The 27,247-nt window shown below is 42.7% G+C and overlaps 1 protein-coding gene across 1 annotated transcript in view; it reads right to left on the reverse strand.

The window, feature by feature from the left end:
- snrnp200 (small nuclear ribonucleoprotein 200 (U5)) overlaps positions 1 to 21,377 on the reverse strand; it is a 46,543-nt gene extending 25,166 nt beyond the window's left edge. The window contains exons 1-16 of the mRNA XM_060856644.1: positions 21,298 to 21,377; positions 20,528 to 20,691; positions 16,609 to 16,780; positions 15,729 to 15,921; positions 13,953 to 14,008; positions 13,376 to 13,474; positions 12,754 to 12,906; positions 12,433 to 12,532; positions 11,197 to 11,333; positions 11,011 to 11,094; positions 9,647 to 9,820; positions 9,190 to 9,327; positions 8,880 to 9,035; positions 5,973 to 6,143; positions 1,652 to 1,845; positions 1,286 to 1,409 (exon numbers count right to left, since the gene is read on the reverse strand). Of these exons, the coding sequence (XP_060712627.1) occupies positions 1,286 to 1,409; positions 1,652 to 1,845; positions 5,973 to 6,143; positions 8,880 to 9,035; positions 9,190 to 9,327; positions 9,647 to 9,820; positions 11,011 to 11,094; positions 11,197 to 11,333; positions 12,433 to 12,532; positions 12,754 to 12,906; positions 13,376 to 13,474; positions 13,953 to 14,008; positions 15,729 to 15,921; positions 16,609 to 16,780; positions 20,528 to 20,691; positions 21,298 to 21,342 (2,160 nt within the window). The 5' untranslated portion in view covers positions 21,343 to 21,377. The remainder of the gene's footprint in view (positions 1 to 1,285; positions 1,410 to 1,651; positions 1,846 to 5,972; positions 6,144 to 8,879; positions 9,036 to 9,189; positions 9,328 to 9,646; positions 9,821 to 11,010; positions 11,095 to 11,196; positions 11,334 to 12,432; positions 12,533 to 12,753; positions 12,907 to 13,375; positions 13,475 to 13,952; positions 14,009 to 15,728; positions 15,922 to 16,608; positions 16,781 to 20,527; positions 20,692 to 21,297) is intronic.
- Between the last annotated feature and the right edge of the window lie 5,870 nt (positions 21,378 to 27,247).

Raw genomic sequence — 27,247 nt, forward strand, 5'->3', positions numbered from 1 at the left:
CCAACATGAAGTCATGCATTTTAGTAGGAAGAATAGAAGCATGGATTATTTTCTAAATGGGGAGAAAATTCAGAAGTCTAAAGTGCAAAGAGATTTGGGAGTTCTAGAGATTTGAGATTCTCTCAACGTAAACTTGCAGGTAGAGTCAGTAGTCAGGAAGGCAAATACAATGATGGCATTTATTTTGAGAGAACTTAAATATAAAAGCAGAGATGTCCTTTTGAGGCTCTTTAAGACTCTGGTCAGGCCACATCTGGAGTATCTGGCACATGTTTGGGTCCCTTTTCTCAAAATAGGCACTGGCCCTGAACTGTGTTCAGAGGAGGTTCACGAGAATGGTCCCAGGAATGAAAAGCTGAACATATGAGTAACCTTTTGAGGACTCTGGTCTATACTCAATGGAGTCTAGAAGGATGAGGGGAGATCAAATTCAAACATATAGAAAACTGAATGGTCTGGACAGAGTAGATGTTGGGAAGATGCTTCCATTGCTCCAAGAGACTAGGACCTGAGGGTACAGCCTTAGAGTAAAGGGAAGGCCTTTTACAACAGAAATAAGGGGAAACTTTTTTCAGCCAGGAAGAGATGAATCTATGGAATTCACTGCTACAGAAGACTTTGGAGGCCAAGTCATTCAGCGTATTTAAGACTGAAATAATTTGACTGTTAAGGGGATCAAAGTGGCAGGAAAATGGGGATGAGAAACTTATTATGGCCTAACTTCTGCTCCTACGTATTATGGCCTTAAACGCTGTTTCTTAAGAGCTCCTTTTCTATAACGCCGCGCTGCACAAGAAAGCAACCACTGTGTTATAGAAGAACTGACTGTACCTGTACTTTGCCAGGTGTTGCATCCACAATTGATCGAGCACGTTCACATTTTTTCAGTGGAATGCAACTTCTGACCACCAGGAACAACAGGTCAACAATGTATTGAGTCATATCTGCACTACTCTGACTAGCACTCCAAATCTTCATCTAAGAACCCTCAGTGGATAAGTGACAACAACATCCTCAAGGATTTAGCATGGATTGCAATGAGATCACAATGGAAGGTATTACTCTGCCCTGCAGAGTGAACAATGGTGGCAAACTGGTTCCATTGTTGGGGAGATCAACCAAGATTCAAGCAGAGGTTAGCTTTGGTGAGACACAGAAACTCAATTTAAAGTTTCATTCAGCCAAGTTTGAGAGTCTCGGCCTGTGAATGAGAATCTTCGTATGGCATCTCCTGGGTAGTGGTGGGGTGGAGATATAATTCACGCCTGCAAAAAAGATCACTGACCTGATTCTTTCCAGCGTGCTCCATTACTTTCTCATACACAATCTCATTCATAATCTGGAAACGTTTGATTGCTTTCTTTTCAGTTATTCCAACATATGTCTGCTCCAGTGGAACAGGACGAAAGCTGAGTGAAAGACAATAGAATGAATATTCAATGCAGGAAATTCACATTCTGTTTAAATGAAAACTACATTCCCCATTGTGATCTGCATCTTATTGTATGAGCAGTGTTTTACATTCGTATTCTGACTCTTCCTTCTTCCCCAAAACCTCTTCTAAGTACCACCAATAAGGTCAAAATGACAAATTTAAATACTAAGAGATACATCTGAGCACAAGGCACAATTAATGTGCTGCATGAATTACCTGTTGTCAAAATAGAAAAGACCTTTAGCTGGATCAACTCGCAGAAGAGTTGCAACATCTTCATAATTAGGCAGCGTGGCACTCAACCCAATCAATCGCACATCTTCTTGAGTCATTTCAATGTTCCTAATTGTCCTGGCAACTAAGGCCTCTAATACTGGACCGCGATCATCATGCAGGAGGTGAATCTCATCCTGAGGAAGACAAGTCAGGGAATAATTAACTGGTGGCAAGTGCGTGAAGCAAAGGGACGAAAACACAAATTGCTAGAAAAACTCAGCACGTCTGGTGGCACACATGGATAGAAAGCAGAATTAATGTTTCAGGTCAAGTGAGCCTTGTTCTGAATTTTTCCAGGATCATTGGAACCTCTTCTGGCGTAGAAGTGACGTGTACAAGAAGGACTGATTGCACCTGAATTGGAAGGGCACTCATGTACTGCCAGGAAGATTTACTCTAGTTGCTTGGGTAGATTTAAACTACGAAGGTGGGGGGAGTTGGACTCATGACAATTGTGAGGAAAGAGATCAGAGACAGGACAGGCAGGATAGGACTGACAAATTGAATTTATTTCAATGCACGGACCCTTACAGGGAAGGCAGATGAACTCAGGGCATGGTTTGGAACACAGGACTGGGATATCCTAGCAATAATAGAGATGTGGCTTAGGAATGGATAGGACTGACAGCTTAATGTTCCAGGATACAAATGCTCTAGGAAGGACAGATATGGGGGGTAAGAGAGGAGGGATAGTAGCGTTTTTGCTGAGGGATAGCATTACGGCTGTGCTGAGAGAGGATATTCCTGGTAATACATCCAGGGAAGTTAATTGGGTGGAACTGTGAAATAAGAAAGGGATGATCATGATTTTGGGATTGTCCTGTAGACCTCCTAATAGTCAGCAAGAAATTGAGAAACAAATTTGTAAGGAGATTTCTGTTACCTGTAAGAAAAATAGGGTGGTAATCGTCGGCGATTTTAACTTTCCAAACATAAACTGGGACTGCCATAGTGTTAAGGGTTTACGGAAAGGAATTTGTTAACTATGTACAAGAAAATTTTCTGATTTAGAATGTGGATGGACCAACTCGAGAAGGTGCAAAATTACCTCCTCCTGGTAACTAAGGCAGAGCAAGTGACTGATGTGTCAGTAGAGGAGCACTTTGGGACCAGCGATCATAGTTCTATTATGTTTAAAATAGTGATGGAAAATGGATAGACTGGATCTACAGGTTAAAGTTCCAAACTGAAGGAAGGCCAATTTTTATGTTATTAGGCAAGAACTTTCAAAAGTTGATTGGGGACAAATGTCCACAGGTAAAGGGACTGCCCGAAAATGGAGACAACAACAGTTCAGAGACAGTATGTGCCTGTTAGGGTGAAAGGCAAGGCTGGTAGGTGTAGGAAATGCTACGAGAAAAATTTAAGCTTTGGTTAACAAAGGCAAGGAAGTATATGTCAGGTATAGACAGCAGAGATCGAGTGAATAAAGGTTGTAGGAGTATACTTAAGAAGGAAACCAGGAGGGCAAAAAGGGGACATGAGGTAGCTTTTGCTAATAGGGCTAAGGAGAGTCAAAAGGGTTTTTACAAATACATTCAGGACAAAAGGGTAACTAGGAGAGAACAGTGCCCCTCAAAGATCAGCAAAGTAGCCTATGTGTGGAGCCACAGGAGATACTAAATGAGTATTTTGCATCAGTATTTATTGTGGAGAAGGACATGGAGAATGTGGGGCAACAGATGGTAACATCATCCAAAATGTCCGTATTACAGAGAAGGTGGAGCTGGATGTCTTAAAATGCATAAAGGTGGATAAACCCCCAGGACCTGATCAGATTTGCCTTCGAACTCTGTGGGAAGCTAGGGAAGCGATTGTTGGACCCCTTGCTGAGATATTTGTATCATCAATAGTCATAGGTGAAGTGCCAGAAGACTGGAGGTTGGCTAATGTGGTGTCATTACTTAAGGCAGTAAAGAAAAGCCAGTGAACTATAGACTGGTGAGCCTGACATGGGTGGTAGACAGGTTGTTGGAGGGAATACTGAGGGACAGGATTTACAAGTATTTGGAAAAGCAAGGACTGATTAGGGATAGTCAACATGGCTTTATACATGGGAAATCATGTCTCACAAAGTTGACTGAGTACGTTGAAGAAGCAACAAAAAGGATAAATGAGAGCAGAGTGGTCAATGTGATCTAAATGGACTTCAGGAAGGCATTTGACAAGGTTCCCCATGGGAGACTGATTAGCAAGATTAGATCTCATGGAATACAGGGAGAACTAGCCATTTGGATACAGAACTGGCTCAAAGGTAGAAGACAGAGGGTGGGGGAGGAAAGGTTGTGTTTCAGGCTGGAGACCTATGATCAGTGGCGTGCCACAAAGATCAGTGCTGGGTTCACTGCTTTTCATCATGAAAATAAATGAATTGCATGTGAACATAGGAGATATTAAGTTTGCAGATGACAACAAAATTGGAGGTCTAGTGGACAGCGAAGAAGGCTACCAGAGTAAAATGGGATCTTGATGAGATAGACAATTGGGCTGAGGGGTGGCAGATGGAGTTGAATTTAGATAATTGTGAAGTGCTGCATTTTGGAAAGGCAAACCAGGGCAGGATTCATACACTTAGTGGAAAAGGTCATGGGGCATGCTGCTGAAGAAAGACACCTTGGAGTGCAGGCTCATAGTTCATTGAAAGTGGAGTCCCAGGTAAATAGGATAGTGAAGACGACGTTTGGTATGCTTTCATTTATTGGTCAGAGCATGGAGTATTGGAATTGAGAAGTCATGTTGCAGCTGGACAGGACATTGGTTAGACCACTTTTGGAATATTGTGTGCAACTCTGGTCTCCCTCCGATCAGAAGGATGTTGTCATGGAATCATAGAGATGTGCAGCATGGAAACGGACCCTTCGGTCCAACCCGTCCATGCCGACCAGATATCCCAACCCAATCTAGTCCCACCTGCCTTAAACTTGAAATGATTAAAAAAAAATTGACAAGGATGTTGCTAGCATTCATGGACTTGAGGTGAAAGGAAAGACTGAATAGGCTGAGGCGGTTTTCTCTGGAGCATCAGAGGTGAAGGTTGACCATAGAGAGGTTTGTAAAATCATTAAGGGCATGGATAAGGTAAAGAGACAAGGTCTTCTCCCTGGGGTGGGGTAGCCCAGAACTAGAGGACATATATTTTCAGAGAGAGGGGAAAAATTTTTAAAAGACTTAGCGGCAACTTTTTCAAGCACTGGATGATGCGTGTATCAAATGAGCTGCCAGAGGAAGTGATGGAGGCTGGTGCTCGTACAACGTTTAAAGGCTTCTGGATGGGTATATGAATAGGAAGAGTTTAGAGGGATAGGGGCCTAACGTAAGCAAATGAAACTAGATTAGGTTCGGATGTCTCGTCGAGATGGACAAGTTGGACCGAAGGGTCTGTTTCCGTGCTGTACATCTTTCTATCGTGAATATCTGTTTTTGTTTTTGATTTCCAGCATCTGCAGTTCTGGAAAGCGTAGGTCCTAGCAGGCTGTTTGCTTTCTGCTAAGAAGGTTACTTACTTAAGTATAGCTAAGAAACTGCTTTCGTCTCACACTTCTAAGATCAACATTAAGCATTCCCAGGAGAAAGTGAGGACTGCAGATGCTAGAGATCAGAGCTGATAAATGAATTGGGACTGAGGTAAGGTGGGGGGAGGGGAAATGAGGAAGCTGGAGAAATTTGCATTCATCCTTTGTGGTTGGAGGGATTCTCCAGCTTCCTCATTTCCCCCCCCCCCAACCTTATCTCAGTCCCAACCCTCGGACTCAGCACCGCCTTCTTGACCTGCAATCTTTTTCTCGACCTCTCCGCCCCCAACCCCGCTCCGGCCTATCACCCTCACCTTAACCTCCTTCCACCTATCGCACTCTCCACACCGCTCCCCCAAGTACCTCCTCCCTACCTTTTATCTTAGCCTGCTTGGCACATCCTCCTCATTCCTGAAGGGCTTATGCCCAAAACGTCGATTCTCCTGCTCCTTGGATGCTGCTAACCTGCTGCGCTTTTCCAGCAACACATTTTTCAGCATTAAGCATTCCCAGGCAAGTATGAGGACAGTTAAATGCAATAAAACATTTTTGATTTCACTCTGCCAACGTGCTTCAACGTCACCCCACTTTCGACAAGTGTAGCACAAACCAGTGACTGTTCGACATGCTATGTGGTGACACTCAAGTGGGATTTTTCATGAGCAGCACTATGTGATGCTTTTCATGCCAATCACGAAGTGAAGTATAACAGCACTGTTGGGAAAGATCAATGGATATTGCATACTCACAATTATCATGAGTCGCACAATTTGAGTATAAGTACGCTCTCCTCCCTTGCGAGTAATGATGTCCCACTTCTCTGGGGTGCACACAATCACCTGGGTTGCAGTGATCTCCTCTTTGCACAGTTGATGGTCCCCTGTCAGCTCTGCGACACTGATCCCATAGCTTGCTAAACGCTGTCAGCAGAAACAGAAAGCAGTGTGAAATCAAGTCAGAAAGGTTATTAATTAAATCCAGCCTTTTCAAGTTGGACAACTCAAGTGACTATTCTCATTCAAACTTGAGACATACAGACACTGAAATACTTCCGTAGAGATTCTTCAAATGGACTAAGCAATGCAGTCTTTAACCATGACCGCTAAAACAGATCCCTGAAGAAATCTATTTCCCACGATTATTCCACAATCCTCCAGGGGCTGGTGATGTAGGTTCATGCATCCTCAGGTTACCCAAAGCACTTACCCTTTTCATGGTTCAGCATTTTGTTACTATGATAATAGCCATACCAGACACCAAGGTTGCAAATCAAACAGTGATCAGTGTATTGATTCAGAGGAGGGGGTCACTGGATCTGAAACATTAACTGATTTCTCTTCACAGATGCTGCCAGACCTGCTTAGCTTTTCCAGTAATTTCTGTTATTACTGGTCGCATTAGCTGGGGGATAAGTGGTGGTTTGGACACCAGGATGGCTTCAATGTTCTTCTTCAAATCTAAAGGAGGTTTGTTTTACATCTATCTTCACAGGTCGAGAGGACCATCCAATGAAGCATTTGATCACTGGTGCACTGAAGGCTCAGCTCAGACTATGCTGACATCTCTCAGGACTGCAACTGAAGCCCACAAGTGTGATAACTAAGCCCAGGTGAACATGAAAACAAGACAAGCTGGCTTTTATATGCTCCTCTCCGGCCTCATACATGACATCCAACTTGATGAAATCTCCACTGCTTTCATCTTGACCTGTGCTAACACCACTCAGAACATGACTTTCAACCATGTGTCTATTCTACCTGTCCCTTGCTACCTCTGCCCAAAGAAGTAAGTGGAAATCCTATGTCACAACAGTTTCATGCTGCTTATCTCTCCAGCTTCTTCCAGTCTTTTATGTTGGCTCATGCTCTTTGGTTTGGAATTAATGGATCATTGACAAATGACAAATAGATTCAAGTCAGGTCAAGACAAGTCCAGATTTGTGAGGGAGATTGCTTGATAGTATTTGGAGGCGATGGCCTCGTGCTCCTATAGCGAAGCTACTTCACCAGAAACACGACTTATCTTGTGGGAACCCAGATTCGAATCCAGTCAGGAATTAAGAATCTACTAATGACCACGAAACACTGTCGATCGGTGGAAAAACCCATCTGGTTCAGTAACATCCTTCAGGGAAGATATCTGCCATCCGCATCTCATCAGACTGACACATGACCCGAGTCATGGCAATTGCTTGACACTCAACCACCCTCTGAAATGGCCGAGCAAGCCATTCAGTTGTTTTACTCCTAAGTTTCAACAAAGGAATGAAACTAGGTGGACCACCTGGCATCAACTGAGCCACTGCAAAAGACAAAGACAGAAACTTGCAAACATCCACCTTCGTAAGGTCAGAACCACACTGCACAACAATACGAACATGTCCGGGGACAGGTGCTGTTGGCTGGAATTGTAATTAAGTTTTCCCATTAATCAGTAATAGCTATTTTTGGTTCTGAGGCTTGACATGTTTTATTTTATTTTACTTCATTATGACATACAATAAAGTTTAAAGAATTCTTTAACTATCTGATTGTCTTTGCGATTTCTTAAGTTGCAAAATTAAAGGTAGTTTGTACTAATTTACACACACGAAACAGGAATGGAATAGTCCGACCATCTTGCTATGGTGAGAAAGCATATTGGTGAGACCACAGATGAAGTCGCGTGGAAGCATAGAAATACATGAAAGGCAACCACAGAAGGTTCACTCATTCGTTTCTGGGGTTGGTCACTTGTGTGGGGAGGTAGGCAGGAAAAGGGGAAGATTGTGTTCATCTCATATCAAGTCATGTTGGACATGTTGGGCATGCATCCATTATACTGTCGAAGAATGACAATTCCAACTGAATCGCAAGGTCCTGAGACAACTTGATAGAACGGCTGCTCAAAGGATAACTCCTCTTGTGGGAGTGAGTGGAAGTCGGGGACATTTTAAAATGAAAGGATCATCCATTTAAAACTGAAGGGCTCCCCATTTCAAACAAAAATGGAGAAAATTAGTTTCGCTAAGACGCTCGAGTGTCTTTGGAACTATCTAGCCCAAAGAGTTGTTGCAGTGGTCATTGAATATCTTTAAGACTGAAGTAAAAAGAACCTTGAACAACAAAGGAGTGACATGTTACCCTGCGTAGGTCAGAATGTGGAGATGATGCCATAATTAGATCAACCATTATCAGACTGAATGGTGGAGCAGACTCTGTGAGGCCAAATGGCCTAAACCTGCTCTTAATTTATTTGTTCCTACGTCCTCAGGAAATCAGAAAATTAATCATTTATTTTCGTTCATTCATTTATGGGCTGCATTTATTGGTCATCACCAACTACCATCAAGTCAATAATGGTTGTGCAAGTCACTTCTGAGTAGTTGTTTTTCTTTGGAAGGGACTTCTTTTTCCCTTCCACTACTGTTGGTGGCTTTTGATATCAATTCATGAAATCAAATTCAGTGTTATGTTAAAACCTAAACATGTGTTAAAATGATTACTGTGTCCAGGTCTCTCGATTTCTAGACCAATAACATATGTAAAAAGCTTCGCCACCAAGTCACACTTGATACAATGCAAAATAAAACACATTTAACGTTGACATGACCAAGTTACTCTTCTTGCTTTTGAAGACTGTGCTGGGTGCATGATTCATCGTATACCTGTCCTCACCTTACTGAAGCTGCCCACCATCTCCTGAACCAGTGATCTCATCGGTGCAATGTAAATAATCTTGAAGTCATCGACATTAATGGTTCCATCCATATTAATGTGTTTCCCAATCTCACGTAACATGCACATCAGCGCCACATTGGTCTTGCCAGCACCCTACAAGTGTAGGAAAAAATAATTTACATTCAGAATTGAAAATGTGCTCAAAGCCATGGTGCATAAACTGATGACAAATTCCAAGGTGTCTGTCACACTCTCCACAGGGGTACACAATGACACATACAAACAGTATAAATTCGTGTTTACTCACAGTGGGAGCACACAATAGCAGATTTTCGTCGGTTTCCATGGCTGCTTTGCACAGCTTACTTTGAATCCGATTCAGTGTTTTGAAGCCCTCAAATGCTGCTTGCGTGTACTTAGGCATCTTCTCTACAGATATCAGTTGCTACAAGATAAGAAATACTTGAATACTGAGCAGAAAAACAAAGAAAGTGCTGCACTAGGATGGGAGCTTCAATTGTTGCAGAGACATTGTTTGCACCTTAGTTTTCATGTCACTCAATCTTTCAGCATCTGACAGAAAAGACAGGACTGTGTTTTGGACTGATTGACCTGTCTTACATTTTTAGTTTAGAATTTACATCTCCAGAGTTGTCAGATTATGTTTGTCATCATCAGCAATGCTACTTATCAGCTGATTGTGAATCAATACTGACAAACTAAAGCTTCTGCAATTGATTGAAGACTGTACACTGATCTCTCACCTCATCTGAGCTGAATGGCTTTGGTTTAAGAGCTGGCACATGCACCTCCTCATATCCCTTGCGTTGCTTACGGAATGAACCGTCTGGTAGCTGACATCGCTTGTTTGCCATTAGATGACTCCCCTGTGCAAAGGCCAGATCCTCCAAATCCAGAACCTGTCTGGGAGCCAGAATCTAAAAGAATCAACAGTACAATTAACAGAAACCAAAAAATGATAATTGGTGAAGAAAGCATCGACTACAATGGAGGAGCACTCTCCATGATCACCAGCGACATGGCAATACTCTTTCACAAGTTCTGCTGACATGGATCATTTTTTTTACTGGATATTTCGACAATTGTAAATTCAGCAGATAGCCTGGCAATGCACTTCATGTTACACACTGATGCCATATTGACAATGTTGTTCTTCAGAGATTCCACTGTCAAGTATTGCACACAAAGTCCAAGAACACCAAGTTGAAATTTGAATCCACATTTCACATGAACCAAAATTCATCTTTCAAAGTTACATTTACATTGTAGAATATCAGGCACAAGGCAAATAATTAAAACACTCTGCTCTAAACCTAAAGGATGTGTCAATCTCAGTGCTGTCTCCCAAGGCTTAACATATTGATAGGGTGACGAACTGAACCTTCCTGTTTCAATGTCACTAATGCTTTATTTTTCCCCTACATCGCATTGCTTCTCATTTTCTCTTGCTAGAATGCAAGGTACCCACTTGAACTTCATCACATTATCAGAATCAACAGCAATGTCAGTCTTATTTTCACATTACTATCAGTCAGTCTGTGAAATAAAGGTTCTTTTTAATTTCTCTTGCAACTGCAAACTCCTTAGTTATTTTTAAGCTTGTCTCTGTTCATCATTAAACTTACTGTGAACATCATGTCTAATATAATTTTCTTGATAATTTTGAGCAGTTCAATCTGATCATGTCAGGTAAAAACCCCTTAAATTTTCACTGTTTAAGTTTCGAGTGCTAAGAATCTTCCTGATGTTCACAGGTAGATTCTAATCTGAAGCAGGGCTTGACCAAGACAATATGAGTAATTACAGTAATGAAGAACAGAAATTCCAGTTTCAGTTTCGTGCATCATCTCCCAGTCTTCAGCCAATCAACGAGATTGTGCCAAACATGCCCCACAATTAATGTTGAGTGAACATGCTTCCCACTTGCAATCATCCATTCGAATGCATTCAAACATTTGAAACCACACCAATTTTATCGACCACAAATCTCTCATCACAAGCTACCCAACCAGTCAGCTCTCCCCTTCTGCTTTATGTTTTGTTGACTTTGTCACAACAACCCTGCTGCCATAAATGATTTCAACATTACATGTGAATTCAGTCAAACCTCGCCATCTCGATCAAGGTCCATTGCTTCAAGGTCTGTATCCACACGGGATTGACGAACTCGTTCTCGACGGGATCTTTCCTCCTAAAAGAAAAATGTCTTTTGATAAATGTACAGTAAAAGTTATACTTGGTCAAAGTATTGATGATCAGCCTTGGTCTATTTTCTGATTATTTTGCAGCTTACCCGAATTATGTCCTCTTTTTCAGTCTCTTGGAGTTTGTAGAGGACTTTGGAAAGCTCTGCATCTGCCTCCATCTTATTCTGAATCCTCTCCTTTTCTGCCTCACTCTGAGCACTGGCCAACAGTGTACAGTACAAAACTTCCAGGATGAAGTAAAAAAAGTTAGCAAGGGGGATAAAAGCAATTCTAAAAACATACAAATCATTTGTCAACTGAGAGAGAAAACTCCCACTTTTGACTAACAAGAAAACTCTACTCAAAAGTTCAAAGTCATGGTCCATTCTACAATGCATCTATCTCTCTCAGTTTCACTCAAGGACAAATGTCAGATCGTACATCCCAGTGGCACAGTCAAGTGGTCCAGTCAAACACTGATCCACAGCTGACTGACCAAAACATTTGAGTTTTTCGACCATGCTACCATTTGTTCTAAGTATGGGTTAATGGGAGAACACTTGTTTCCGTAGAACTTGGTGCTCTTGGTGGAGGCATTTACTTTAAATGGGGGCAGAGTGTGCCATAATTAAATGCTAATGGACTCTTCCTACTCAGCCACATCTTCAGAAAAATATCCCAAAGTACACGAGCCCAAACAGCCAAATGAAACTTAAACTTGCATTCAATTAGAATCATTTGTGTTGGGAGACTGATGTCTGCTGAAAACTGGGTTTTGGGGAACCCAAACTTATTTCAGATCGGACACATGCAGCCAATAATGTACGTTATCACCCATCAGTCCAAAAGACTTGTGAAAAACTTGACCATTTCTGACTATCAGTTGGAATCACTATGAGCAGACCAACACAATATCTCAATGCTAATCCCCCAACAGATATAAACAAGAGTGATAGGTATTACATGCTATTGTCCGCGCACACCCATACATATCTTCGGACAAGGTCATAAGTCACAGGACACTCAGTTATCATCCAACAGATTTACTTTAAATCTAAACGTTTTCGCAGCGCTGCTCCTTCATTAGGTGAGTTGAGGAGAAGCACATAGCACAGAACCTACAGACAGATCATACAAATAGTGAGAGTGCAATGCCAACAGGCTGAATAGCCAGTCTCTGGAGGTGATCACCAGCGTTGGATGGTGTGTGTACTTTACAAAAGGACTCGTGCTCTGTGATTTCAAGTAAGCCTGTTGGACTATAACCTGGCGTTTTGTGACTTCTGACCTTGTCCACCCCAGTCCAAGACTCTCATCTCCACATCATATCTTAGGATACTCACTCATCATGCGATGCTGCCTGAGAATCTTGATGAAGTCAAAAGTGTTGAAGCCAAGAAGCAAAACAAGTTGATTCTCACATTCACGATCATCACCAGCTGTCTGATGAGGGAAAAGTCAAAAGGTTAATATGAAACTTAATAAATAAATCGTAGGGAACTCCAAATGCGTATTACCAACTGAAATTTGACTGAAGACGTAAAAAAAAATGCAGGGTTGAGTGTTCGGGAAAGCAATGATAAAATAGATTAAAACAATCTGGTAACCTCAAGATGCAAGGCAGTGCCCGGTTCTGACAACCCTTGCATCATCTTGGAGCTCACCTTGAGGATATCCAAGACTTCATCTGCCTTTTTCTGTGACATAATAGCGTCATCGTAGAAGCGGCTGAGCTGCCTCTGGAGCCAAAAAGCATCAATATCTCGAGGATGCAGGTCTTTCTTCTTTGCACTCAGTACATCTCCAGCAGCACCCAGCTAAATATAAAAGAAGAGCACTATTTCACTCAAATGCTCAGTAAGCATTCTGCACAAGACTCGGTAACTACAAATTCGGCTATCCAGGCCAAAAACATAAGTGTCAACAAAATTCAACATCTGTGGGCCAAACACATATCGATGATTTTAAATCCATTTTTAAAATTAATTCGGAATGAGCTTTGCACTTGCAAATTTCCTCTTTTGCAGGGGTCCTCAGGAACCGAACTCTCACAGGTACAGAGGAAAGACTCCATTAATAACACAGATGTAACATTTTAATTTAACCCATCCAAAACTTGACTTCAGGCAGTCTACTTTAATTGGAGATCCACACCACTTCTGTTTATTACAGTTTACTGCATGGCACTAAACTACTCTCACTCTCTTTGTTTATTTAAAATATTGTGATTCATTACGACAAGTCTTTTCATATTCATAACAAATCAAGGTTAATAGCAGGACTTACATTTGCTGAAAGTGTGCAGCTGATGTCAGCTTCCTCGCCCTCCGTGTCCTCATCTGATGCTTCTTCACGCACTTCACCAAATGCATCCTCATCACCTTCCTGCAATAAGAATTGGATTTAAAACAGCAGACACACGAAAACAAACTTAATACAAAAAGGAAAATAAAACTCTCAGGTGCATACTACAGGTACAAATTACCAATTTCACATTTATGACATCTAAATAGATTTAAACCTTTATGCTGACAATGTTGTGAACTGATGATTGAGGGTGGTTGAAGGCTTGCATGGAGCAAATTCAGAAGGTGAAATTGCTATCATTTGCTGTGACATTTTATCATCTATTTATTGTGACTTGTCAATCACATGTAGCAGATATGTCCGTATGTAATAATGCATGAACAATTCTCACTCAGACACAGTTATAATACAGTCTGTGCCAGCACTGATCTATAAACAACAATTCAACTATCTCCCTGTAACAAGCACTAAGTTTCAACTCTTACTATGTCAGATAACAAAGTTGACAAGTGGGTTTCAACAACTTCAACAAGATTTATAAGGTTACTTCACTCACCTCTTCGTCAGACTCGAACTGTACATTCACTCCATATGTCTCGTCAATGTTATCATCTAAAAGAGGAGGATATGTTCTTAATTTATTCTAGTTCAAACGTTTTCCCTCACAAACAGAAGTAACTTAGCAAAATGGAAATGGGAGTTTTTCATGGAAGCATGCAAGACCAAGTCTACAAGCAACATGGAACGGAACTTGACTTGAGTCCAATTGAAACACTTATAACATGATTATATTGATGCTTGGGCTCTCCTATAACACAGATTAAGACTCAGTTCAATACCATCAAAGCAATGACACAAGTCTTCCAAAGTACAACATTGTTCTTTTGTTTAAATCCAGATCACAGAGAAAAGCCTCTGCACCAACAGTTGTCCCTACTTGCTCAGCTGAGGACTCTAACTGGCAGACAGCAGAGCTGATCCAATGGTCATCAAAAATAACCCCAAACTTCCAGTTGCTTGCCATTTTAACATTCCACCATGTTCCCTGGCCAACATTTCTGTGTCAGGCCTGCTGCAGTTCTCCAGTGAGGCTCAATGCAAGGATCTGGTCATCTTTCTTCAGAACTAGGAGTACAGCATCTCATTTTGTTCAGTGACCCTGCAACCTTGAGGACTCCATGAAGTTGTGTCATTTCTCAATCTGAACACCTTTCTCTACATCCTCAACCCACCCCCCCATCCTCTTGACATGGATTGTTTTCAGCACAGAAACCTGTTTTCACCAAATTATGGTCTCCATTATAATCTTTTCTTTCTCCACTGATCTGCCCATCTTGCTCTCACTCTGGGCTTTGTTTTCATCTGTTCACTTACTCGTGTGCATCACCCTCTTCGTGTCTTCAGCATATCACCTTTTCAGAACTTTCAATAGCTCTGAAGTGGGTGGTCCCTGGACTCAAAACATGTGCTCAGCTTTCTCTCTCCCTCCACAGATGCTGCCAAACCTGCTGAGTTTCTCCAACAGTACTCCTACTACATTTCTGTTTTTGTTTCAGAATTGATCCAATCCTTGGAGTTTTGATCTTGATAATCTCATCATCAAAACTGAAACAAGTGATATTTAGCACAAGTAAGGTTCACTGGAAAATGCTGCTTTTTGCACTGCTGTTTCAGAGAAACGCAAATTCTTAGTTACATGTGTGAAATCTTTGGATATGAAGATCCAAATTTAGAAGAACTAGGCTACAAGAGCCATTTTCAAACATATAGCTGCAGTTGCTCAAAAGCAAACAGCATGAGCATTAAAGAAAACTCCATTGTGCACCCACAAGAATTTAATGCTCAGTTCACAAACATTGAAACAAATAATCTGAAGAACTACTGAGGCAGAAAGCTCAGTGGCTCCAATTTGAAACAATACGACATCAAGTACTCCACTAAAGCAGCTCAGGGAAGGAGGTCAAGGTCACATTTCATAGGGACAGCTCCTGTTGAACATTAAAATAACACATGAATCGAATTTAATCAAAAGGGTGGACAGACGAGGCTATCCCACGAGTGAATTTTTTCCCATGAACAGGGAGAAAGATATCAAATGTATTAGCTGAGGCCTCACTGTTTTCAAACCTCTGTCCAAATTGTGGTATCGAAAAAAATCTGAAATTTGTGCACTGAAAGGGATAAATTCTTCTCATCTATCTGGAGTAGAGTTAAGATAAGATAAAACACACAGTACTTCATTGGCACTTCACTGGCCTACTCATGTGACAAGAAGATTAAGATGCAATCCCTTCTTTCCCCACTTCAGCCTTCAACTGTTTGTTCTGCATACCCATATTCTGCACTTCTTTGTCTCCTCCGTAGTCACTGATTTTCTTTCCAAGGTTTACCAGTACATGGTAACGGGTATCCTCCAACTGTCCCAAGAGCATTTCTATTTCCTTCCGTCGCTCTTTGTCACGCAGTTTATCATTTTTCAGCACAGCGAGGACCTCATCTGCCGCTCCACAGAGAATATCACGTGGCTAGAAAAAAAATCCAATCAGTCGGGAAAACTGCAAGCTACTGCACATGCAATACAAATTTCCCTGAAATAAATGTATTTTGCTTGTTCGGCCTCTACAGAGATTATTGATGAATTACTGCTCACCTTGTCCATGACACATATATCTTTCATGGGGAAGTAGGGTTGGCAAATTAGCAGTGCAGTGGTTAGCAGTGCTGCCTCACACCTCTCGGGCAATTGTCTGCACGGAATTTGCACATTCTACTGTGTGCGCATGGGTTTGCTCCGGTTTCCTCCCATAGTCTACAGATGTGCCGGCTAAGTACTCTGGCCACACTAAACTGCCCATAGCGTGTAGGGCTGTGCAGGTCAGGTGTATTAGCCTTCTGAAGATATGAAGTTACAGGGAGAGCATGGGTCTCAATGGGATGCTCTTCAGAGCATCGGTGCCGATTCAAAGCCAAATGGCCTGCTTCTACTCTGTTGGGATGCTATGATTCTATGAAATCATGTGGTATGGAATGGCCTCAAAGAGTAAGGGTCAAATAAATAAAAGAATAGGAGTCAATCAACATGAAGTATCAGGTACATAACAGGTGAAAATTAAAACAACTTAAAGGAAGGCAAACACATGGAGTGGAAATGTGAAAACAATAACATCCCAAGAAACAAGACTAGATAAATGATAATCACTGAAATCTCTCACCTGGTCACCAAGTGCAGCCTGAATGAAACTGAGCAGCACCTCATAGGTCTCTCTGGTCTCCTTCGTTTTGGGTTTGTACACAATTCCAACCATCTCATCAATGCCCTCTGACAACAAAGTGTATCCTTTCATTTTGTTCATATCATGTCGGTCTTCATCACGCTTTCTCCTCCTGCATGAGACACAATTCAACACATTTTAACAGCAAAGAAATTAAAATAAGAAATCTCATGTAGCCTGAGCATAAATTTGAGCACAAAGTCAAAAGGCTAGTGGAATACTGCCAAGCAATCTGATTACAAATATTTTCCTCTGGGCTGAATAAGAAGTTTGAAAGGAGTGAAATTTGTCATGCTCAATGCAAACTTCCCAAAACTACTTGAATAAGGCTGTTATACCGAATAAAGAAGACCTTGCCACTGATTCAATACTTCAGCACGCCCCTGAAAATGAAATACAGGAGCTGGAGTGGACTGGTTGCTTTGTGGATCGTGCTCCAGCATTCTCGGACTTCAATCCATTTTTTTGCCAACTGGCCACATTCCTCGATTCCCTGAGACACAAATAAAATCTATCTATCCTTTGAATGAGTCGATAATTTCTTTCCTGAACAAGTTGTCATGATTGGAATGCAGAGAATAGGATGAACTGTCAACAAACAATTATTCATAGAATAGTCAAGGTCTTTCCCCCAGGGTAAGGAGTCCACAACTATAGGGCATAGGTTTAAGGTGAGGAAGAAAAGTATCGGGCATCGGTGGGAAGAAAGGTGGGGATTTTAGGCAGAAACTCAGGGAGCGAGGGTGGAAGCTGAGAGGTTGAACAGAGTTGTTATCTCTAATTTGTTGCCCATGCCACGTGCTAGTGAAGCGAGGAACAGGAAGAGAGCGGAGCTGAACATGTGGCTGCAGGGATGGTGCAAGAGGGAGGGTTTTGGATTCTTGGATAATTGGAGCACTTTCTGGGGAAGATGGGACCTCTACAAACTACCATGGAGGTAGTTTGGGCTGAGATTAAAAACAGGAAAGGAGAGGTCACCCTGTCGGGGGTTTTCTCTAGACCTCCGAATTGTTCCAGCGATGTTGAGGGAAGGATAGCAAAGATGATTCTGGAGAGGAACGAAAGTAACAGGGTAGTTGTTATGGGTGACTTTGACTTCCCCAATATTGACTGGGAATGCTATAGTTCAAGCAGTTAAGATGGGTCAGTTTTTGTTCAATGTGTACAGGAGGGTTTTCTGACACAGTACGTGGACAGGCCAACAAGGAGCAATGCCATATTGGGGAATGAACCCGGAACAATGATAGATTTAGAAGTAGGTGAGCACTTTGGCGATAGTGACCACAATTCGCTTATGTTTACAATAGCAATGGGCAGACTTAGGTATATACCGCAGGGAAAGAGGTACAACTGAGGGAAAGGCATGTTGAAGCTCTAGTCAGGAGAAAGAAGAAAGTTTATGTGAGGACGAGACATGAAGGCTCAGTTAGGGGGATTGAGAGTTATAAGCTCGCCAGAAAAAGATCTAAAGAGATGGCTAAGGAGAGGCAGGAGGGGACATGAGAAGTTTTTGGCAGATAGGATCAAGGACCTTCTATTAGGTATATCAAGAATAAAAAAATGATGAGAATAACATTAGGGCCAATCAAACATAGAGGTGGAAAGTCGTGTGTGGAATCTGAGGACATGGGGAAGCACAATGAATATTTTTCATCAGTATTCACATTGGAAAAGGACAATGTAAGTGAGAAAAGGGAGATACAGGCTACGAGATTAGATGGGATTGTGGTTGACAAGGAGGTGGTTTTAGCAATTTTGGATCATCTGAAAACATATAAGTCCCCTGGGTTGGATAGGATTTATCCTTGGATTCTCTGGGAAGCCAGGAAGGAGACTGCACTTTGCCTTTGATCTTTATGTCATCATTGCCAACAGGAGTACTGCCAGAAAACTGGAGGATCGCAAATGTTGTTCTCTTGTTTAAGAAGGGGAGTCAAGACAACCCTGGTAATTATAGGCCAGTGAGCCTTACTTCGGTTGTGGGTAAGGTGTTGGAAAATGTTATAAGAGATAGGATTTATAATCATCTGGAAAGGAATAATTTGATTAGAGATAGTCAACACAGTTTTGTGAAGGTAGGTGGTGCCTAACTAACTTTATGGAGTTCCTTGAGAAGGCGACAAAACAGGTGGATGAAGGTAAAGCCGTTGATGTAGTGTATATGGACTTCAGTAAGGTGTTTGATAAGGTTCACATGGTAGGGTATTGCACAATTTCGGGATTGAAGGTCATCTAGCGGTTTGGGCCAGAAATTGGCTCATGGAAAGAAGACAGAGAGTGATGGTTGATGGGAAACGGTCATCATGGAGCTCAGTTACCAGTGGTGTGCTGCAAGGATCTGTTCTGGGGCCACTGCTGTTTGTCATTTTTATAAATGATCTGGATGTGAGCGTAGAAGGACGAGTGAATAAATTTGCGGATGACACTAAGGTAGGCAGAGTGGTGGATACTGCTGAGGGATATTGTGGGTTACAGAGGGTCATAGATAAGATGCAGAGCTGGGCTGAGAAGTGGCAAATGGAATTTAATGCGGAAAAGTGTGAGGTGGTTCACTTCGGAAGAGGTAACAGCTAACAGAATACTGGTCTAATGGTAAAATTCTTGGCAGTGTAGAAGAACAGAGAGATCTTGGTGTCCTGGTGAATAAATCCCTGAAAGTTGCCACCTGGGTTGATAGGGTTGTTAAGAAGGCATTTATTGGTAGGGGGATTGTGTTTCAGAGCCACGAGGTCATGCTTCAGCTGGACAAGACACTGGTAAGGCCGTAACTGGAATATAGTTCTGGTCACCGCATTATAGGAAGGATATGGAAGCTTTGGAAAGAGTTCAGAGGATATTTACTAGGATGTTGCTTGGAGGAAAGGATCGAAGGAAGTTCTTACGAGGAAAGGCTGAGGGATCTGAGGCCGTTATTGTTGGAGAGAAGAAGGTTGAGAGGTGACTTAATCGAGACGTATAAGAATAATCAGAGGGTTGGTTACAGTGGACAGTGAGAGCCTTCTTTCGGCTGGTGAAGGTGAACATGAGGGGACATAGCTTTAAATTGAGGGGTGATAGATCTAGGACAGATATTGGGGTAGTTTCTTTAAACAGAGAATAGTAGGGGCATGGCAACAGCCTACCTGCAACAACAGTAGACTCGCCAATGTTAAAGGAATTTAAATGGGTATTGGACATACATATGGATAATAATCAAACAGTGTAGGTTAGATGGGCATCAGATTAATTTCACAGGTCGACGCAACATTGAGGGCCGAAGGGCCTGTACTGCATTGTAATGCTCTATGAGAGGGGAAATATTTAAAAGGACTTGAGAGCCAGCTTTTTCATGCAGAGGATGGTCCATGTATGGAGTGAACTGCCAGAGGAAGTGGGGGAAGCTGGAACAATTATAACTTTTGCATCTGGATGGATATATGAATAAGAAGAGCTGAGAGAGATATGGGCCAAGTGCTTACAAATAGGACTCGATTAATTTAAGAAACCTGGTTGGCGTGAATGAGTTAGACTGAAGGGTTTGTTTCCATGTTGTACATCTCTATGAAATTTGTTCATCATGTTGCTTACACCAAATAACAGCAAGCACAATAAGGTGCAAAGATTACTTTAATGTCACCTCAGATCTCAATGTGTTGTTTAATCCAACTTTGCACATTGTGAAGCATTTAAAAATTTCAGGGAATAAAATTATCAAGTGCATTGAACTGAATGACCCCCCCTTGTCTATTTTCCTTCAGTGAACCAAAGACATTTTATCATTCAGGATGAGTCTTTTCAGTTTATAAAGATGGCTTGTTAGTATAATACTGTTCGCAACTCCAAAGAAACTGTGACGTTTGACAAGACATGTAGTCCTTACTTTGCTCGCCTTTCTTCCTGCAACTGTGGTTTTGTTCTCTGAGCTTTGTCTCCCATTCGGGACCCTTCAAGCTTTCCAACCAGAGACAGCACTTCTCCTGTGGGTTCATCTCGTCTTGTTCGGTCGATCAATGAACGATCTGCTTGCAATACAAGGTTGGAGTTCTGCAAAAAGAAAGAAGAAACTAATTTTATTCTAATTTGCAGTGGCTAACACAAACCTGTCAGCACTGCACTAATTTATAAACCACACAAAATTTCCAATCCTTGAGGGAATTTGGGAATTAAGGATATTTCCTCGCATCCTCTCGTACAATAATGATTTTAGACGATCTTCAAGAAAAGTTCAGGGTCAACTGGCATTTCGAAAAAAGACAAGCCATCATTTTGGTTGAGAATGTGACTTGAAAATTGCACATGCAGGCTGCTTTTTTTGTTGTTGTGAGGTGGTACTGGGGCATAAACTTTGTGCTCGTTTAAGTGACAGAACAAAAAAAAAATTCCAGAACAATGACAAGGAATCTAGTTGACGTGTTCTTTGGTTGCCTGGACATGTCTGAATACTCGTGAAATGCGAGGGACAGAGAGGCCAGTGCAGCTCTCATGTCGCATTCACCACAGCGAAGGCCAGGCCTCAACCTGACACTGCTCATCATACTGGCACTGCACTCGCCCGGTTCACCTCAGGCAGAGCGAAACCGGCTCCACACAGACAAGGAGAGCAAATCCCCAGGGCTGAACCATCCTCAACACCGGCGGGGCGGCACTCACCGCTTTGTACTCATACTGCAGGCTCCGAGCAGTCACATCCGCCATGGCCGCTGGACTCCCCCTTCACCACCGGATGGCACCGGAACCTGACCCCTGACCCCTGACCAACCCCCTCGGGCCGCGGCACATTCCCCTTCCGGGTCAAAGCCCAACCGTCTCCATGGGAACGGGAAACCTGCCGACGTCCCTTCGCATTGCGTGAGTTTATTTTCCCCCCTGGCGGTGGACGATGACAGTATGCCTGGCCAGCAGTGTTTATTTGTATTTATATATTTATTTTATCGTTCTTTCGCCACGGTAAACAGCGATAATCTCTCCGCCCTGTCCAAGAGGCGCAGTGGCTGTCGCCCGCCATTTTAGACACGAACCAGCTATTTTTAATTATTATTTGGGAGATGCCGGTGTTGGACTGGGGTGTACAAAGTTAAAAATCACACAACGCCAGGTTATAGTCCAACAGGTTTAATTGGAAGCACTAGCTTTCGGAGCGATGCTCCTTCATCAGGTGGTTATGGACAACCATCTGACCAAGGAGCAGCGCTCCGAAAGCTAGTGCTTCCAATTAAACCTGTTGGACTATAGCCTGGCGTTGTGTGATTTTCACCTTTTTTTTTAAAATGTACCCTTCCCCTCTTTCCGTGGGCATTTCGGGCAGTGGCATTGGTTTGCTGTTCTTGGTTGTGCGCCCGGGCAGAAGTCGGAGCATCACTGCTGGTCCCGGATCAGCGGGAAACTGGTCCAGCTGGAGTCAGGAAGGGGGACGTTGGAGCGGGATGCATTGCGCGGACATTAGGGTCTCACCAACCTGCCAGGCGATCCATCCTCCAATTTGAAATTGGGTGCTTTGAAAGCTCTGTTCCTTCGTCAGGTTGCTCGTGGAGAAGGGTCAAAGGACACAGAGTTTATAGCAAAAGATTTTTAAGTTTGTCCACAAGATAAATGCTAGAAATTCTGTGTCCTATGATCCTACTCCACGAGCTACCTGACCAATGAGCAGTGCTTCGAAAGTTTGAACTTCCAAATAGACCTGTTGGACTATAACCTGGTGTCGTATGATTTTTAACTTTATCCAAGACCGCCACCCTCACGTCATGAAAACAGATACCAGAGTTTTCTGTTACTTTCAGTTGCCAGAATTATTCACGGTGTTTGCTTCCAGGCAAAATAAAAAATGCATTGCCGTGCTGGTGTCATCGCTTTCATCTCTGTTCCCTCTTGTGCCCCTAATATCCCCTGTCTTATGGACAAAGTTAAACATCACACACCAGGTTGTAGTCGAACAGGTGCTCCTTCGTCAGCTGGCTAGTGCGGCAGAATCATTGGACACAGTAGTTAGATAAAAGATCAAAGTGTCATACAAATGATGCGATGTAATTGAATCATAGATATGTACAGCACGGAAACAGACCCTTCGATCCAACTGATGTATTGAACAAACCGAGATTGCTGTTAAGTCTTTAATCACTTCGATTGAGTTGCAGGTTTCGATTCATTAACATGTAAGTCCCAGAAGTTATTTCAAGTCACATTTCCGAAATAACCTAAGATTTTATTTAATGCATTAAAGGTGTGAGGTTAGAATCTGTTTGTATTCCAACCTTGACCAGTTTTATTTCCAAAGTAGGAATTTATAAAATGTCACATGGACTGACTGGCTTAAGATTGTGTGTATTTTGAACAAAATAGAACGTATCTGTAAATACAAACCTGCAAATGCAAATTCACCCCATAGACTCATATGTGTGTGTGTGTGCGTGCGTGTGAGGGAGTGAGAGAGTGACTGTGTCTTATGGATGGATAATAATCTCTTCAGATCTCCTGACTTCACAGTTGTCATCCTGGGTTCTCTTTTCGATATATTATCCAGTGATCTCCGCTTCTTTTCTCCATGAAGTTCAGAATGTGCAAGAAAAATTCTGCTCGATGCTGTCATTGACAGCTTTGTCTTAATTTTTAAAACCATAAAACCATTCACAAAAGGAACAGGAGTAGGCCCTTTGGTCCCTCTAGTCTGCTGCACCAATCACCAGGATCATAACTGATCTGACACTCCACTTTCCTGCCCTTTCCCGTCACCCCTGATACCCCTACTGATCAAGAATTCATCTTAATGTTAAATATAGACTTCTGTGGCACAATGGTAGCGTCCTCACTTTTGAGCCAGGTGACCCAGCTTCATGTCCTACCAGGTCTAGAACACATATCATAATATCTCTGAACTGGTTGATGAGAAGATGCCAGTACAAGGGTAGCTTTCTATGGCAAGGAATTCTGAAGATTTGCAACCTTCTGACAGAAGAAATTCTTGCCAAAGCAGTCTTAAATTGACACCCTTTGATTCTGAGACACTGTCCTCTGGTCCTCAACTGTCCCACGAAGGAAACTTCCTCTCAACAATTCTCTCCTCAAGCACCTGAAGAATCCGATATGTTTCAATGAGATAACCTCTCATTCTTCTAAATTCAAGTGAGTAGAGTCGCAGCTAGTTTCACCTTTGCTCATCATACAATTTCTCCAGAACAGGGATCATTCAAATGAGCCTGGCATGAAATATTTTTTCTTAAATTAGGGGATGAACCTTACTCACAGTACTCCGTTGTGGTCTCACCCACATCTTGTACAATTGCAGTAATAAAAATCTCTTGAAATAACGGTCAACATTCCATTAATCATCCTGATTATCTGCTGCCTTTGAATGTTTCCTTTACTATTTCAGGCACAAGTACTCCCAAATCACTTCATGTTGCAGCTTTATGCAGTTTTTCTCCATTAAAATAATACTAATATTTTTTGTTGTCCCTGACAAATGAACATTTTCGTCTTTCCCACATTATACTCCAAAGGACAATCATCATTCACAGTGAATGGTGCAATGTGCAGTGTCAGAGAGCATTGGGGTTGAACATAAAACATTACAGTGCAATACAGGCCCTTCAGCCCTCGATGTTGCGCTGAACTGTGGAACCAATCTGAAGCCCATCTATCCTACACTATTCCATTTTCATCTATAAGTTATCCAATGACCATTTAATGCCCCTAAAGTTAGCGAGTCTACTACTGTTGCAGATAGTGTGTCCCATGCCCCTGCTACTCTCTGAGTAAAGAAACTATCTCTGACATCTGTCCTATATCCATCACTTGTCAATTTAAAGCTACGTTCCCTCGTGCTAGTTATCATCTTCCGAGGAAAAAGGGTCTCACTGTCCACCCTATTTAAACCTCTAATTATTTTGTATGTCTCAATTAAGTCACCTCTCAACCTTCTTCTAACAAAAACAACCTCAAGTCCCTTAGCCATTCCTTAAAAATTTCCCTCCATACTAGGCAGCATCCTCGTAAATGTCTGAACCCTTTCCAAAGCTTCCACATCCTTCTGATCGTGGGGTGACCAGAACTGTGCCCTTTACTCCAAGTGCAGTCGCATCAGAGTTTTGTATAGCTGCAGCATGACCTCGTGGCTCCGAAACCCAATCCCTCTATCAATAAAAGTTAATAACGTATGCCTTCTTAACAATCCTATCAACCAAGGTGGCAACTTTTAGGGATCTATGTACATGGATACTGAGATCTCTCTACTCATTGACCAAGAATTTTACCATTAGGCCAGTACTCTCTATTCCTATTGCTCCTTCCAATTGGTTGGTGGCCATTCAGCCCCAAAATAAAATGGCAGTGGAGTAAGACACTTCAGATAGAGCTCATCCATTCTGTCTGTTACCTTTCTTTGTTTCTCTCTCCTTTTCTCTTCTCTTTTGGACATTTTTTTTCCTTCTTTCTTCTCCCGGCCATGGCCTCACGGCCTCAGACTCAGGGCAGACCCAGCGAAGCAACCTCTGGGCTTGGCGTGGTGGTCTCCCAGCTTGGTGTGGCAGCCTCTTGGCTTGGCAGGGTGACCTCCCATCATGGCATGATGACTGTCTAGCGTGGCGGCTGTCTAGCATAGCAGACTCTGCCTGGCTTGGTGATGTTTCACTGGTATGTGGCAGTGTCTTGGCCCAGATCTTGACGTCATTCCTTGAAGTGCAGACCCACCATGACTCAGTACTTAAGAAAGGTTTGAAAATTTCAGCTTTATTTCTTTATTTTAGACTTAAAACAAAGAAGGTGTACAATAATCCTGCAATGTTTAACTTTTAACTTTGTTCTTAAGATTCAGTACCGAGGTACTTGGACCTAAGATGGTGCTTTGTGTGGCGGCATTATACACTTTTCACTGTACCGCTGTACTTTGGTATTGAGTGCACATCACAATAAACATCAAAGTCAGTTGTCAATCATTTGCTTGCTGACTTCACCTATCACTATCTCTCCGTAAACTGTTTAGATCCCTCTCTCAAACTGCGTTTACCCCTATTTTTGTGTCACCTGTAAATTTGGCTTCAGTACATTCACTTCTTCCAAATCATAAATATTGTAAACATTTGCAGTGGAGCTCCACTGATCACAGGTCATCCATCAGATAAAGAAGCCTTTATCACCAATCCATGTTTCCTGCCCATGAGGCACTTCTCTTTCAGTGCCAATATACAGCTCCAATACCTTGGCCACTTCTTTAATGACTTAACCTTTTGTGAGGGACCTTGTCCTCTCTAGTTGAGACTTCCAAGAAAAACTGTCATAAATTAGTCACTCACAGTTTCCCTTTCATAAAGCCATGCTGACTCTGCTTGTTAGATTAATATTTTCCAAATATTACATCCAATACTTGTGCAATAATAGATGTTTGTCTAATTGGCCTGCAGTTACTAGCTTTTTGCGTTCCTCCATTTTTGAATAGGGGTGTCACATTTGTAACTTTCTAATCCTGTGGTACTTCTCCAGAATCTCAGGATTTTTGGAAAATTACAACCCATGCAGACAAGCCAGCAGGGCTCTTTGACCTATCATTATAGAATAGAATCCCGACAGTGTGGAAACTGGCCGTTTTATCCAACAGGTCCACGCCAACCCTCTGAAACGTATCCCATCCAGACCCATTCCCCTATATTACTCTACATTTCCCCTAACTAATGTATCCAGCCTACACATCCCTGAACATATTGGCCAGTTTAGCATGACCAATCCATCAAACCTGCACATCTTTGGATTGTGGGAGGAAGTGAGGATTGCAGATGCTGGAGACCAGAGTTGAAAAGTGTGGTGCTGGAAAAGCGCAGCAGGCCAGGCAGCATCCGAGGAGTAGGAGAATCGACGTTTCGGGCTTAAGCCCTTCTTCAGGAATGAGGCTGGAGTGCAAAGCGGGCTGAGATAAAAGGTGGAGGGGCAGAATTTGGGGAGGGGCGCTGGGAATACGATAGGTGGAAGGAGGTGAGGGTGATAGGCCGGAGAGGGGGTGGGGGCGGAGATGTTGGGAAGAAGATTGTAGGTCAAGAGGGCAGTGCTCAATCCGGGGGTTGGGACTTAGATAAGGTGGTTGGAGGGGAAATGAGGAAGCTGGAGAAATCTACATTCATCCTGTGTGGTTGGAGGGTTCCTAGGCGGAAGATGAGGCGCTCTTCCTCCAGGCGTCGTGTGGCCAGGGTTTGGCGATGGAAGAGGCCAAGGACCTGCATGTCTGTGGCGGAGAGGGAGGGGGAGTTAAAGTGTTCAGCTGCGGGGTGGTTGGGTTGGTTGGTGCAGGTGTCCCAGAGGTGATCCCTGAAACGTTCCACAAGTAGGCGGCCTGTCTCCCCAATGTAGAGGAGACCACATCGGGTGCAGCGGATACAGTAAATGATGTGTATGGAGGTGCAGGTGAATTTGTGACGGATATGGAAGGATCCACTGGGGCCTTGGAAGGAGGTGTGGGCGCAAAGTTTGCACTTCTTGCGGTTGCAGGGGAAGGTGCTGGGAGTGGAGGTTGGGTTGGTGGGGGGTGTGGACCTGACAAGGGAGTCGCAGAGGGAGTGGTCTCTTCGGAACGCTGATAGGAGTGGGGAGGGAAGTATATCCCTGGTGGTGGGGTATGTTT

The sequence above is a fragment of the Hemiscyllium ocellatum genome, chromosome 48 (genome assembly GCF_020745735.1).
Source record: "Hemiscyllium ocellatum isolate sHemOce1 chromosome 48, sHemOce1.pat.X.cur, whole genome shotgun sequence".
Taxonomy (NCBI): domain Eukaryota; kingdom Metazoa; phylum Chordata; class Chondrichthyes; order Orectolobiformes; family Hemiscylliidae; genus Hemiscyllium; species Hemiscyllium ocellatum.